Raw genomic sequence first — 16,374 nt, 5'->3', positions numbered from 1 at the left:
CACAGCTCATTTCACTGTCCCGGCTCCGTGCTTGGTAGCTGAGAGAGCTTGCATCGCTCTGGTTTCCAAATGAGCGCGAGGAGCACTACTATAAACACGACTGTAAATTAGGAGGGTTATTTTAAGATTGATTTTGCTCCGCGAAAGCTGCGATTGCTAAAAGCCAAGCGCCCACAGCAGCACGCACCTCGGCTGCCATCCACGTCCCCCTCGGAGCATCCAGAGCCAGCCGAGAGCTCAGAACCTGGAGGGAATCCTGGATCCGCAACCTGACTCCGCTTGCCGCCGATTGGCCCGCGCCCCTAACCCAACCCCCAAGGTTGGGGCGGCCGTTTTGCTGGGACCCGCCCCTAAGCCCTGGGAATCGCCGCCTGGGAGGCCGGCTACGCCTGCCACTCAACCCGAGTGGCGGAGGCTCTCGGCTCGGAGCCCCGCCCCCTCCCCCCTAATTGATATTATTGGAGTGTGGAGCAAGCGGCCGGTCTGCAGTCGGAGACTTGCAGGCAGCAAACACAGTGTGAACGAAAGGAGGGGGGGGGGAAAATTTAAAAAGCTAAACGTGGAGCAGCCAGCCGGAGATCGAGAAGGGGAATCAATGCGTGGAGCGCAATAAAAAATAAAAAGCCCATATACTTCGGAGCAAACAGCATTTAAAAAGCTACGGCTCAACTGAAACCTAAGATAAAACCTGCTCATGCACCATGGTTTTTCAAACTCGGCACCCTTCATGGATTATTTTATGCTACATCTGGCTGCTCCACTTTGCACACACCGGAGAAGCGCAGGCTGCAAAGGAAGGTAAGGTGATGGGAAAGCAAAGTTTGTTCTGACTTATTTATTTAGCTATCTACCTGCAAGAGCCGGCTGGTCCGCGGGGCTGCCGGCCGCGCCTCCGGCGCCCGGTGACCCTCCCCCGCCGGCTCCCCGCCCCCTCACCGCTCCGGCCGCTCCAGGCTGGCCGGTGGCTAGCCGGGCTCTCTGAGCCGCCTGCAGCCCCGCGCCCAGGGCCGTTAGTCCGACGAGAGTGGGATTTCTGGCGCAGACTGTCCAGAGGGCGTGAGCATCAAAGCAAGGCGGAGGGAGGAGGGGGGGAGGCGGGGGCTCGGGGGTGTGGGAACCGCCGACGAGCTCGTTCTCCCGGACCCGGGGCAGGTCAGATCTCTTCCTCTAGCTCTCTGCTCTTCCTCGTCTCGCCGTTCGTCTCACTGGGAGTAAGCTGTGGCCAGAGTTGGTCGGAGACCGGGGAGTGCAGCCTCTAGAACCCTGGCCAGCCCGCCGGCGAACGGCTGGAGCCTTCCCTGAGGGGCCGTGACTTGTGTGAGCTCCGAACGCTCGGGTTACTAATGAAGTGCTCACTGCGTCGGAGGAGCAGGCGCGGGCCTGCGGTTGGCGCTCGGACGCCGGCGCGGAACAATAACGCCGCGGAGGTGAAGCAGCGGACGGCGCGCTCCCCGCGCCCCGCCGGCCTGAGACATCTCCATTCAGCGCGTGCCGCGCAGGTCCCGGCGGCCGCGGGGACAGTGGCAGACCAGCGGGCTCGGCCCGGCCAAGGGCGGGCGGTGGGAGTGGGGGGCAAGGGGAGGGGGGATAAAGGGAGGGCTGGGACTGTGCAGTTGGTAAAAAGATGCCGCCTGGGCGACCAGAAGTCCTCAAACCTCTGCCCCCACAGTTCTGCAGTTAAGCAATACGAGTGATCGAACCTTGCAAAAGACATGGACCCCGGGGGCTAGTTCTGGTTCATAAGAGCAAGATTCTTTGGGGCAGCTAGATACGCCTGTATATGGCTTTTTCCTCTCGTCTTCTCCTTTGAACCATTGACACAAGGTAAAAATACCTTTTGGTGCCTGTAGTTGGAGCTGGGGAAAAATAAATCCTGTCAATGGAAACGTCTTCTGAGCAGTGTCACAATCTACCCACTCCCCTCCGTATCGTGCAGGCTGTACGTCTAAAGCTGATTTCCCGATATTGAAAAGCCGAATACTAATAATTACTTGTCCCTAAAGTGTGGAGGATGGAGGAATCTGTTACCAGATACAGGTCTGTTACCAGATACAGGTCTTGGGGTCGGAAATTGATACGCATCGGTACTTGCTTCATCTGTGTCTGAAAACTTCCTGATTTAGTGCTGCTTTTTACGATTCTCTTCATGGGGCCTTCTTTGGTCACTGAAACCTCTCCCCCCACCCCCGCAACCAAACGCCATGACCTACTCTTTGATCCAGCCTGACCTTCTGACCCCAGTTTCCACATCTGCAACCTGTGTTGATGCTGAACCCATTCAGAGCAAACCTTAACTTCCAGCTGTCGGTTTCGCTCTTGCAGATGAACAGACATCTGCTAGAAACACACAGCCATACACACCAAAACCCACATTTCTACTCGCGTGACATCAGAGAATAGGGACATTGAATCCTGCAAACTTATATTGATTGCTTAGGAATCTCGGGACCCGAGGAAAAGTTTGCACAGCCGGGGCGAAACCCCGCGTGCGAGCTAGCGCAGACCCCGGCTGGAGTTTGAGCTATAAATAACTGCATCACTAGGGGGAGAGGTTCCTGCAGTCAGAACGGCTTGCTCGCCCGCGTTTCTCTTCTGGGTGCGAAGTACGTGGAGAGGATTCTGATTCTAGGAGGCCGAATTCTTTACATGCAGAAGTGAGCTGTTTAAAAGGTGGGCGGGGGTGGCGAAGGCGCTCCGCTTCTCGGTGGCGACTCACCCGGCGAGTCGCGGCGGTCAAGGGCTGCCGTTCTGGGAGCGAGCGAGCCCCGAGGCGACGCCGGGGCACCCAGGGGCGAGCGCCAGGAAGTGCCTGGAGCAGGTGCCTAGCTCTCTGGAGCGGATGGCAATGATTAGAGAAAGATGAGGGACCTCCTTTCTCCACTTTTCCCGCACATGTTCTCTCGGGGAGGTCGGTTCCCGCTACTGGGAGCGCGCATATAAGTCAGTCTAACGCTTGGAGGCGAAGTGCAGCCGCTGTATTTCCTCTCCATTAATGCCGCTGCCGCGGCCCCCTCTGAGGAGACGCTTCCCGATAGCCTCTCTCCTCCTCCCGGCTCCCTCTGGAGCTAGGGCGCCACCGGTTCCCTGGAGTGCCCAGGTCTGGCGGAGGCGTAATGGATGCTCCGCGCGGCAGGCGCGCCCGTCTGGCAGCCCCCGCCCCGCCCCGCCGACGGCCCCGCCCCGGCTCTCGCTGCTGCCCGCGCGGCCGGGTGCCGGCTCCACCGGCGCGCCCGGCCTCTCGCTCCTCACCCGCACCCCCCGCATCCCCCACCCCAGCCCGCGCGGCGAGGGCTCAGAGTCCCGGAACCCGGGACCGCACGCCGCGTTCCCGATTGACCGCCAGGCTACGCCTCCGCGGGCGGGAAGAGAGGCTGGTGCTCCGAGCGGGAAGGCAAAAGCGCGCAGTTACCGGCTGGTCCAGAGAGCAGACAGCGGAAGGGAGACTGGCTCAATCTTTAAGAGCTAGTTAAACGCTCAGGGGCCGGTTTCCCTTTTGTTTTTATTTGCTCATTTGTTTCTCTCTTAACTTGTTTGCCATCACCGCCCCACCTGGGTCTCTGGCTCTCACCCCAGGCTGTACCGAGGGGTAACGGAAAAGCAGTAAATCATCACTGTGCTTATTTCACCTTCAAAAATGACCCAAGAAAGTCTCCTGGGTTTAAAATTCACTTGTCACTACGAAAGACGGAAATAATAATAATAATAATAATAAATAAATCATCTCTAAAGAAAAGTACATAGAACCCACATTGTTTGTGCATGTTGAGGACAAAAACAAAATAAACTTTAAAAATCATATACTATAAATTCAGTAGTCCAAACATTTATTGATGTTCCTAGTTCGAAGTACAACTTAGTATTTTAAAAGTGTGGCTTTTAAAATTATTATTATTATTTGAAAGGGTGAGTGCTTATCATGGTCTCCTTGAGAGTCTTCAGTATAAAACATTTTGAGAAAAAAGTGTTTGTATATCTATATTCAGTTACAGGGAATAACCTTGACTAGTGTGAAGGAGTCGAACACATTATCAACTGTTTCTCTCTTTTCTTAGAGTAAAAAATTTTCATTACCTTTAACACCACAGTGTTTTACTCTGTTAATAGTTATTGAAAAGTTTATTTAAGCATGTATTTCATTTAAGTTCAAATTTTAACATTTTGTTGAGGTTGATGGCAAGCATATTTACATGCCTGAAAATATATTCACCATTATTTCTGGACAGCTTGATTCATTTGTTAAAATGCTATGGAATCATGGAAATATTTTTGAAGAATACAAACTCGTAACTCTGAAACTAGTTTGAGCAAAGAGTGAATGCTTTAGGAGATTAATTGTCCTAAAAAGCAGTAAAATATATCAAATTGGAAGCATGGTATATATTAATGTGTGACATTTGAATGCATTATCTTGCATTATATTGTATTGTAAATGCATCCGGAGCATTTATTACATTTATATAAATATTAATTGCATTATACTTTATGGTAGCATAAAAGCATAATACAACTGTTTTTAGAAGTTAAGTCAAAGTTTGAATATCCCATTTTGAGAATTAGCTAATGCTTTGAAATATTTGTAAATTTAAAAAGTAGAAATATTAAAAACAGATGTTTGAATAACCCAGAAATGTATCTTGTGATAGGCAATTTACTTTTCTCATAATAACACTGCTTAATATGATTTTTAATTATATTCATTTTGGCTTAAGAGAAGACATTGTGTGTGGAAAGTTAAAAAAATTAACTCCAATTCTCAAAAGGCACTAGGAAATAGTTTTTGAAGAATAGTACAGGTCAGTGACTGAGGAGTAATATGGAATTATGCTTTATTATGTTAATGCTATTTTATTTGACAAAGTTTAGAGCACTCAGTGGTTTACAGAATTCTTTATAATATATAATTACTACTGAATCAGTATGCATCACATATCATTTTTTACTTTTGCTTTCATACTTTCAAGTTTCTAATTAATTTTAATATTTCAATTAAAAAATGTAAGTTGGTTTTTCAATATCTTTCTTCCCTTAAGAAAGTGGAATATTTTTGTCAGGTGGGTCTATATTTCATCATTCACTAATATAAATAACTGTTTATACATTTTAAATCATAAACTGATAATTGTTTTAAAAATTAGATTGACTTAAATAACTTTTACAAACATATTTTCCTTTTTCATCTAACATTTAGAAATGCAACTTTCTTTTTCAGTACTACTGCTGGATTCTAAAGCACAACAAACAGAGTTGGAATGGATTTCCTCTCCACCCAATGGGGTAAGTGCTTCTCCTCATAAAATACCAACCTCTATTTTTTAAAGTAAGAAATAAAACCTCTTTCCCTTCCCCAGTGGAGTTATTCAGATTCTTCACATTTAAATTGTTTTGATTTCACATATCTTGTTCAATATTTTGTTGGGTTTATAATGAGACATTGAATTCTTGGAGTAGAGATGGTATACTTAGAACTCTGAAAAATAGATTAAAAAAAAATCTCTTTAACTATAATCTTTTGAGTTCTTCTGTGAGTGGGACCATATGTCAGTTTCCAGGCTATAAATGTTAACTAATTACAGAGAATATGCCTTTCATGAACTCAAATCTCTTTAGTTACTTTATACTTCTTTAGTATAATCACCAGGTAGGTTGTGTGTAGTTCTTTAAAAACAGTAGGTAATCTGTTTTCCTCTTTTGAAAAATGTTTTAGCATTATTCAAAATATACATGAAAGGATAACTAAAAGTCTAATATGCTCAACATTTTAACATAAAATTTGCTATGAAATATGATTTGGATTCTCCAAAATTTGTACTATGTGCTACCTGTTCTTATTAATCAGAAGTGATGGCAGAGCAAGCACATATCAGAGTAAAAATCTGTTACAATAAATGAGTGAAAGCTGTCCAATAAAAGTTTATGAAAATATAAGTAGATTCTAAAAAACTTCTGTTAAGTGTCATGTATCCAGAAAGATACATTACTTACTTAAATTTAGTTCGATGTCAATGTCTTTGGGTATTATTTTAATTGTGAAAGAGGGTACATACTTCATCCCTTACTAAGTAAAAAGGCTCCAAGAAAGGGAATTGTAATCCCCATTGTTACTTAAGTTAATCTTTGGTACAATGAAAAGTTTGGAGTCAAAGAGCACTAAGTATAAGTGAGGATATAAAAAGTTTGCCAAGAATGAAAGTCTGAAAGAGATTTTTGAGTATAAGAACATCATGAAATGAACATGTCATAAGCTGGAAGTTAGTTTAAAAACGTAAAATGTGAACAATGCAAATCTGTTTAAAGTAGATTAGGTTTTTAAAATGAATATTTGAGATGCTTAAGATCATATTGCAGTTATCTGTATTGGTCAGAAAGAGCTATGAAAAAAATGACAAGTATTTTACAGATTAAATATAAAAAGTAGGCTGAGTTTGAAGTATGAATGTCATACTTAACCTTGAAAGTTGAATGGTTTCTGTGAATAAAATAATATACATTATAGGAAGGCATTCACAAAAAAATTGAGCACCTTTCTTGCCAATGATAGATGTGGCCCATTTTCCACCCTTCGTCAGTTAAAACAAATAGAGATAGAGGATGGTTTTTATCTCGTAAAGAGAAGTAAACTGATATATGTTTCTAATATTTCATCCATGCAATCCATAACATGATAAACCATGACTTTCTGTGTTATCTTGGACTGAAATGGACATTTTATCAGTGCAAAATATCTTGAGTGAACTTAACCCTACATATCTTATGAATCAGCAGATAATATTAGACAATGATGATTGACAGTTTATTCCATGTATAAAATGGGTTGGCTTACATGTGGTTAAATATATAACTGGAAATATTATTGATATAAGTGTCTAGAAATAATTTTATAAGCATACTATAAAAGCACACTAGCCAAACTAAGACTTCTTTCCCAGTGTAGAAATCACTGCAGTCTCTTAGTAAGATAGTAAACCAAAAGTTGCATTAAATGCATTAATTTTGTCTCAATCCATCTTAAAGTTTCCCTTCAGGAGTAAATTTTTAAGTAAGCATTAAAGTTAACTGAGTTTCATTGGTAGTAAAATTGATTTTTCATACATTGAACAAAATAATATAATTGTTCTTAGAGCTATAAAAAAGAGTTCTGCAGATGTATTCCTTTCTAATAATTAGCCTTGGCTTCTTCTAACTAGGGAATTGTTAAAAAGAGCACATTTATCCTTGGAGCTTTTCACTTTTTGGTAGATGCTATTACTAGTTTCACTTCTAATAATTTCAACCTAATTAAGAGACTAAAATCTGCTCATCCAAATGGATGAATTTGGTTATATTTGGCTAAGAGCCATTCAATAAGATTATAAGCAGCTAACTAAAATGGAAAACTATGCGCTGCATTAACTAGTCACGAACTTAAGTTGTGTTGAATAAAAAGCTGAACATGATAATGGGCTGTTTGCTACATTTGAGGACCTTTGATGGTGTGTATAATAAATTGTAGCAAATATATGTCATCACAAGAAATTTCTGAATGTCAGGATATTGCTACTTTGTCTTGTTAGTTTTCTCAGAGCTACTTTTAAAAGTAGATATTAGTATTTTACAGAATATTTAAGGAAACCGATGTTTCTGATCGAGTTTTATAAATAAAACTCATTACCACATGCTTATTTTTTTCCCATTTGCTTTTCTTGAAGCAGTAGTTTAAGTATTGCATGCTATGTGACTTTGGATTAGAAGACTAATAGGATTTTATATTTGGCATTTCCTATTAGGGAAATGAATATAAGTAGGTGACAATCTTACTATTAAGGTATCATAAATACAAAGTTGGAAATTTTGTAATAATGATAAGAAAGGACATAAACAACAATTGCCTTAGGCTTTTAGGTGAAATGAATTTATTAACCAATGAGCAATATAAATAATATTTAGCAAGGTTTAATAAACTTTAAATTGTTGCAAATTTAGCTGAGCTTATTATTTTCCTTTTTTGTGAAAATAAATGAGTTTGCTGTAGTATATATTATATCAGCATATGAATGGGTATTTTTAAACATCTGATATTTTTCCTGTCAGAAAGCTTGTTACCTAAATGTGATTCAACGTTCTGGTTTGCCATGGACATTTTATTGTCCATTGAATCATACTTTTATAATTATTTATAGTTATGTGGTATTATGGACCATATTATATACAACACTACAGTAAATAAATAGCTCTATAAAACGTTACTCCTTTATATCTCATTTTGCAAAGATTGTGAAAGATTCCCCATTATGAATATCAACATGTTGTGAAATGCTCTTGCATTTCAGAGTACTCTTGGCATTTTCTTCCCTGTGTTTTTAGGTACTCTCTTAATTTAAATATAACATCAACACTTAAAATGTCAACGGAGTGATCAAAAATTCCGCCATGTAGCTGTATGTATATGCATTAAATGGTAATTTAAGTCATTTCGTTATGTGCTTTAGTCTATAAAAATCATAAGCTCAGAGAAGACATTGGCATAAGCAAACACGTAAAAAGCAACACTAATATACCAGCAAACAGATACTAAGCAAAATGAAAGATTTATTGTATGCATAAACAATATAAGCAACCTAAATGATGTTCTGCCACCAGGATGAAGCTGAACAGAGACTCATTCTAAAGGTTACATTGTTTGTCACCATAGGAGTTCACCTCACTTTTTCAAAGATATGCATTTGTGCCACACTGAAGAGTCCTCAGGCACTTGCAAAACCCTAATTTTATTTTTTGATGAATGACTGATGACCTTTTCTAAATTTTACAGTGGGAAGAAATTAGTGGTTTGGACGAGAACTATACCCCAATCCGAACATACCAGGTTTGCCAGGTCATGGAGCCCAACCAAAACAACTGGCTGCGGACTAACTGGATTTCGAAAGGCAATGCACAAAGGATTTTTGTAGAATTGAAATTCACCCTGAGGGATTGTAACAGTCTTCCTGGAGTCCTGGGAACTTGCAAGGAAACCTTTAATTTGTACTATTATGAAACAGACTACGACACTGGCAGGAATATAAGAGAAAATCTCTATGTCAAAATAGACACCATTGCTGCAGATGAAAGTTTTACCCAAGGTGACCTTGGTGAAAGAAAGATGAAGCTTAACACTGAGGTGAGAGAGATTGGACCTTTGTCCAAAAAGGGATTCTATCTTGCCTTTCAGGATGTAGGGGCTTGCATAGCTTTGGTTTCAGTCAAAGTGTACTACAAGAAGTGCTGGTCCATTATTGAGAACTTAGCTATCTTTCCAGATACAGTGACTGGTTCAGAATTTTCCTCTTTAGTCGAGGTCCGAGGGACATGTGTCAGCAGTGCAGAGGAAGAAGCGGAAAACTCTCCCAGGATGCACTGCAGCGCAGAAGGAGAATGGTTAGTGCCCATTGGAAAATGTATCTGCAAAGCAGGCTTCCAGCAGAAAGGGGACACTTGTGAACGTAAGTAATATGTGCTATTAAAATTTCTCTTTGCACTTTTTTTCTGTTTCAGTGTCAAAGATTTCAAGTAATAATGATTATTTGATCAGGTGAGTCAGTTTGTACCAGCAATCCGATTTGGTGGATTTTAAGCAAAGTCACTATTGAACTTATTGATGATTCGCTACAGTGATTTCTGCACGAAGTGTGCAATAGGTATTGCAGAAAATATTGATGATAATGGTATTCCTTACTAAGATTTAACTAACCCTGTGCTTGACGTGGAAGACAACAGTTGCACTTTGGGCTATGAGATTTAAGAAAGGAGATTGGGCAGAGTGAGGTGACATTAATCAGGATTGAATGATATGTGATTCCTCTTGTTTTGAAACCCATATTGTCTGGACTCATGGGTAGCAGGAAAAGGGCATTAAGAGGGCTGCTAACAAGAATTCTTCTAACAGACAAGATAAATACAAATAGAGTTACACACTTAGAATTATTTTTTATAAGTACTAAAATTTCTATGCAAAAATCATCAGATTTCACTTGCTAAATCTCTGAGGTTGCTTCTGCCAAAGCTGTATTTCTTTCCAGGACTAAATAATAAAAGGAGTGTTCCTCTGATAAGTCAAGTTTTAGGTAGACTACATTTTTGTGGAAGTGGGCCAAAGTAAAGTTTTAGTTATCAGAATATATCAGCTGGACATTTTCTGTTTTGAAATAATAATAGCATATGAATTTGTGAACCTTTTCCTTTGTGTGACAAAACTGAATTTTCTCTTACATAGCTTTATGTAGTCATAATCATTGGCCAGTTTTTTTTCTATTTAAAACTATGTCCAGGGATATTCAAAATCAATAGATATTTTTTCTGTTTGTGAATATCCTGAAAATATAATCAGGTTATATTATGTCTCTTATAAATTAGAAAACATAATACATTACCCAAAATAACTTTTATATATTCTTTGTACCCCTAAGGCAGCTGTATAATTTTAATATTCATACTTCCCAGTTAATTTAGAGGGAATTGTAGTGAAAAATAATTATTGTAACTAAATGTTTTTTGCTAATTTACCATGTGCAGATACTCTTCCATGTGCTTTACACAAAAGAGTTCATTTAATGAGATAGATAACATTATCACCTCTATTTTACAGAAAAAAAAAAGTGAGGCTGTCAAGGGTAAAAGATTGCTTGCAGTTACTTTAGTAAGGAATTGTCCTAGCTTAGATTCAAACTCAGAATGTTCTGATTCCAGAGCCTGGACTTTTAGCAACAGTGTTGCTCTGGCTTCCATCAGAAGCAGGAAGAATCATAGCAAGTATTATTGTTTCATTGCTGAACTTAGATGCCTTGGTTCTAGTAGTTTGATATGTAAATCACATTACTTTCTTATAAAATTCTCATTCTCATAGAATGTTTCAAGAAATTAGCAAATATTTAGATCTGTGTTGTCTAGGAAGGTAGCCAGTGGCCACATGTGAGTCTGAGGTTTTAAAAAATGGCGATTCTAAGTTAAGATATACTGTAAGTATGACTTACACACTGAATTTCAAAGACTTGATACAAAAAAAAATGTGGCAAACATCAGTAATTTTTTATGTTACTTTGATTTTGTAAAACTCATACATTAGAAATATTGGGTTAAATCAATATAACATTAAAAGTCTTTCAGTTCTTTTTACTTTTTTTAATGTGGCTACTAAAAATGTAAAAATTGCATATGTGGCTTGTGTTATATTTCTACTGAATGCACTATTTAGATGGAATAACTGAGTAAATATATTTTTCTGTCCTGATTGAAGTGTTAAATACTTCATGTGAATGGTCGCTAGCATATAAAATGCCTCTGACCCAGCACTCAATTATCATTCCTGCCATAGCTGACATTGTAAAGTGAGCTCTGAGCTAAACAGAGATGATGTATTCCTGTCCCCTAGACCAGTTTAGCAGCCTCCCTGGCCATTCCATGAAGGAGTCAAACCTGTTTACCCACTGTCATCTCTTCCTTTCCCTCGCTAGTAGTATTTTTTATTAAGTAGAACATCCTGCAGGTTGCATATGTATGGAAATCAAAAACTGATGGAGATTTATCACTACTAATAGGCAGAATGCTATTCCACTGGGTAAGTATAGAAATATTCTTAGTGAATTCATCAATTCAGTGAAATGGAATGTTCTTATTGACTTGAGATTAACAACAGGTACTTGAAAATGATGGAGGATTCAACAATAACTATTATAAGAACATTTTAATGACACACTGTTACACTTCAGCTGTGAAAGCAGCCGTTTCAGTAGTATGCAGATTTTGATTGATGTGAAATTGGAATTTAAAATGTTTGCACAATTAAAAATGGAACACATAAAAATTCATATAAAAGCACACAATTAAATTTGTCTAAAAAGAAACTGGGAAATAACATTAAAGACTTGTTCTTTTAAGGTTTAAAGAATTTTAAAGCAAATTATAGTCTTTTTTGTTTTATTTTGTGTAATTTAACTCAAATGATCTCTACATTTACTTACTAAGAAAATCAACCAGGAACTGTTTGACTTCTGTACTTCTAAGTATAGAATTTAGTATGAAAAGCAGTCTTTAAATGCAGTGAAGAGATATATGTTCCGTGAAGTCTCCAGTTTCTTCAAAATGACGAAAATCATCTCATTAAATGTGGTACTATTAAGATTATTTACATTCATTTATTTTGGTTTCAAGAATTGTAACCACATTTGAGTACCAAATTATTTTCGCCTGCAAACTGCGCCAAGGTGCTTAAAAATAAAGTAAAATTAGTTCACTGTCTTCTGCATTAATTCTGCATTGGAATAGGTGAAATTAGGTATTAATAGTGCTGCTGCTGTTACTACTGCTGCTCAGTCGCTTCAGTCGTGTCCGACTCTGTGCGACCCCATAGACGGCAGCCCACCAGGCTCCCCCGTCCCGGGATTCTCCAGGCAAGAACACTGGAGTGGGTTGCCATTTCCTCCTCCAATGCATGAAAGTGAAAAGTGAAAGTGAAGTCCCTCAGTTGTGTCCAACCCTTAGCGACCCCATGGACTGCAGCCTACCAGGCTCCTCTGTCCATGGGGTTTTCCAGGCAAGAGTACTGGAGTGGGGTGCCATTGCCTTCTCCCATTAATAGTGAGAGTTCATTAAAAACATGTGATTCAAGGACTCAAGATTCCTTCTTATGGTTCAAGCTAAAAGAGGATGTGTGCACTGTTTTGTCTACCACGTAACTTTCTTAATTTTTAACCTTAGTGATGTTGACAAAGGAATTAAATACCTTATACTTAACCATGGCACTATGTTCATTTGCAAAAACATTTCCCTCCTTGGCATAATTCCAGTGCATTGCTGTGAGAGTACTTGCCTCTGGAATCAATCCAGGCCTGCCTTTATAAGTATTTCTCCTGTTTCCTTTCAGTGATCCTGTTAAGAGTTTGAAAACAAATTTCAGTCCCACATAGAAGAAAAGTAAAGAGTTTGGGAGAGGATGGTAGTGAGTCCCTAGCCAAATAATGGTAGTTAGTCACTTAAAGGCAAGTTTATCTGGGCACTTTCTAGAATGGTAGCCTGTTGTGGTGTGTTAATAGTGTAGTTTGAAATATGGACAATTATGAAAATTGATTACAGTTTTCATCAGTTGATGTAAAAGCTTTTATTTCTTTGTGATTTTGGAAAACATAATTCAATTTTGAAAACCACATGTTTCTCAAATCTACTAGTATATGGAGAACTTCTAATATTTTTATACAGTATTTTTATGAAAATATCTTTACACTCATTTAAAAACATAATTCTAGATAGCATGTTGATTATCAAAAAGTCCTTTTGAAAATATTTAGCATATCAGTTCCATCACAACTACTGTGTAAACTAGCCAGTATATTTAGATAGAAGTGTATTAATTTAAAAGAATGAGAGCAGATTTTATTTTACATACACAAGTATCTCTTGAAGACTAGTAAAATTGTATTCTGAAACATAGCTTGAAATTTTTAGACATTTTTTTACAATTTTATTTCATTTAAAAAGTATTCTCAAAGTGTAGAACTTGTTATTATAACTTGAATTTGTATAAGTAATTTGCAGCTCACACTGAAAAATCATGGTCATTTTTCTCATTTAATCCGTATCACACTGCTAAGAGGTGGAAAGTATTTTTTTTCTCTTTCAATTTAGGAAGAAACTGAAGCTTAGGGATATTAATAAATAACAAAATTGGCTGAGAATCCAGGATCCTGTTTATCAGTTCAAGTCTTTTATTTCCCTAATACATCACAACGCTTCCTAAAATTTATACTGAACTTCAACCATTGGATTTTAGTTACTGAAGAAGTAATGAAATTTTATTTTAGGTAGGGTGACCATATACCTAGTTTTTCTGGAAATAATTGTTTTACTTTTAACACTGTGTCTTTTTGCTTTTAAAAATGTTCTGATTTGGATGATAAAATACATGGTCAACCTAATTGTAAAAAATCCAAGGATGTGATGCAGTTTACATGCACATACATTGGCACTACTTGCATTATTTATATTGCTTAATTTTAATTTCCTGAATTAAAATGAAGATTTAATAATTTTTGATGATTTCATACAAAGGAAAATTCAAATAATCATAGATTTTCTAGTTTTTATTATAAAGGATTTCCCTAATAGTTGCTTCTTAATATTTTCTATATACCATTATTTTACTAACATATAACTTATGGATATAGAACAAATGTTATATGTTACTTGAAGAATTAAAACATTCATTAATTAAAACACTCATTCAATTTAATGGCATTAATAATAGTTGAAATCTGGTTGTTGATTTTGAAAACTGTGTTTTTCCACAGAAAAGTAGCAATTTGTACCATTACTTTGACATTTACATTTGACAGTAACAAATATATCTTTATGATATATAGTATTTATAGTATATAAACAGAAATATAAGGTACACTACAGAGTTAATAGCTCAGATGCTGGAGTCATAGTTTTTAAATTCTGGCTCAACATCATACCAGGTGCAAAAACTAGGACAATCTTCTAAGCCTTAGTTTCCTTGAGTATAAAATGGTGCTAATAAAAATAGTACCTGTTTCCATAGAATTCGTGTCAGAAGTGAATGAAATAATGCGTGTGGAAACCCTATATGGGACATAGCAAATAATCAATGAGTGCGTGCTGTTGTCTCATTATTAATAATGCAACAGGAGTTGTCTAAGTAAAGAAATTTTATAGCACTGGGTAAATGAACATGTTTCCAAAGACACAGATAGTTAAATATCCTTTAGGTCAGTAGTCTCATCCCTGGTCATTTGCTGAGGAAGATATATCAATGAAAGAAAATAACTTTTTATATAACCTTTCTTCCTACCAGCCTTGTTTATAATTTGAAATATTAAAAATAATCTAATTGTCCAAAGTTAAGTGCATCCTCTTGATTGAACTTAAAGTATCAGCAGTGTGATGTAGGAATTTTGTCATTTATTAATACTTTTAAATGGAAAACAAAGAAAAATATGTTGTATATACTGATATTTAGAATTATGAAAAATATGCATATGAAAAAGAATAGATAAGAACATAAATATCACAGTCAATGTGTCAGATTCCTGAAATGGTGGATGATCTTTTTTCTCTGTGTTTTTAAAGTATCTTGAGATTAAAATTTTCTAGCAATGTAAGTTTTATGTAACCTGGTAGCTTATTCAAACACAACTTGAAATGTATCTCCAAAATACGGGTTTTTAAATTAACATCTGTATAAAATCGCTCAGGCAATAGAACAGCAGTAAATCTTTTAAATGATTTAAAAGAGGGGAGATTCACCAAAAGGCAATTAGTAAATGCAGGTCATAGATTTTGTTGGTTTTTAAATTATAAAAAGCTGGCAAGAGCTGTTTTAAGTGTTTCATTTTATTAATTCATTTAGTCTTATAGAGAGGCATTCCTAACTCAATCTGGTGGGTAGGCACTTCTATTACCTAGTTTAAAGGAGAAAAACATACTTAGAAGTATGTAAAATGTAAAAGTTATACATTCTGTATATTACATTAGATTTACATAAATTATATTTATACACATTTTTATGTAAGGAAGCCAAAGCACAGCAAGGGGTGGGTTAACTACCTAAAATCACACAGCATATAGACCTGCCAACTGCCATTTAATCAAGGTAATCTGACTCCAGAATCCCTGCCCATAACTAATACAGTGGATCACATCTTTATAGATGAGCATTTATCTGTCAGAAAAATTTTTTAAAAAGATAAGATTTCTTTCAGGATGTCTTAAAAGGTGATACAAATTTTCTTTAATTTATAATAATTTCAAAATACTTGTATCTCTTTCTTTCCCAAACATTCTAAATATTTCATCTGCTTTGCCATTTTCTATTCCAGTTCTTTTATGGAACAGTAAGAGTGCACTTTGTAAAATGCTACAGAGACATTGTTACAGTATTACTCAGAAAGCTTCAGGTTTCTAATAACCAATAAAAATTCCCCATTTTTTACAGTGGCATTTTATTCTTTTCTAACTTTCAGTCACATAATTTATCACCCTTGAGAGCCCTGTTCCATCTGCTTGATACTGGTTTCTTGTTCTACCCGAAGACATCTATAGATGTTTTTATAATGCCCTATCACTCAACATTTGGTCCCCAATAAACAGAAATGCAAATAAACCATCATGACCTCTCACAATTACCTATTATATCTTAATCTCACATATCCCCAGCTTCTTCAGCAACCTCTCTTCCAAATTCTGATGTTAGAAACTGGCTGTACTTCCCCTGGTTTTTACCTTGCCTTTTTTCTAACCCACAATACCACCTGCCCTATATCAGACTGTTGAAATTATGCCTTTTCTTACAATTTCAAATTAAATGACATTTATACCTTGTTAGCGGAGCAGGCAATGGCACCCCAC

At 37.8% G+C, this 16,374-nt stretch overlaps 1 protein-coding gene across 6 annotated transcripts in view; it reads left to right on the top strand.

The window, feature by feature from the left end:
- Positions 1-443: 443 nt before the first annotated feature.
- Positions 444-16,374, top strand: part of EPHA7 (EPH receptor A7) — a 201,258-nt gene continuing 185,327 nt past the window's right edge. Inside the window, exons 1-3 of one of the 6 annotated variants that reach the window (XM_025294611.3) lie at positions 444-798; positions 5,210-5,274; positions 8,789-9,458. In XM_025294611.3, coding sequence (XP_025150396.1) covers positions 702-798; positions 5,210-5,274; positions 8,789-9,458 — 832 coding nt within the window. In that variant the 5' untranslated portion in view covers positions 444-701. The remainder of the gene's footprint in view (positions 799-5,209; positions 5,275-8,788; positions 9,459-16,374) is intronic. The other 5 variants (XM_006074230.4, XM_044924305.2, XM_006074225.4 and 2 more) reach the window with 5 other exon arrangements.

Source organism: Bubalus bubalis, chromosome 10, assembly GCF_019923935.1.
Source record: "Bubalus bubalis isolate 160015118507 breed Murrah chromosome 10, NDDB_SH_1, whole genome shotgun sequence".
In the NCBI taxonomy this organism is placed as follows: Eukaryota; Metazoa; Chordata; class Mammalia; order Artiodactyla; family Bovidae; genus Bubalus; species Bubalus bubalis.
This window is presented reverse-complemented; position numbering and strand designations above follow the sequence as displayed.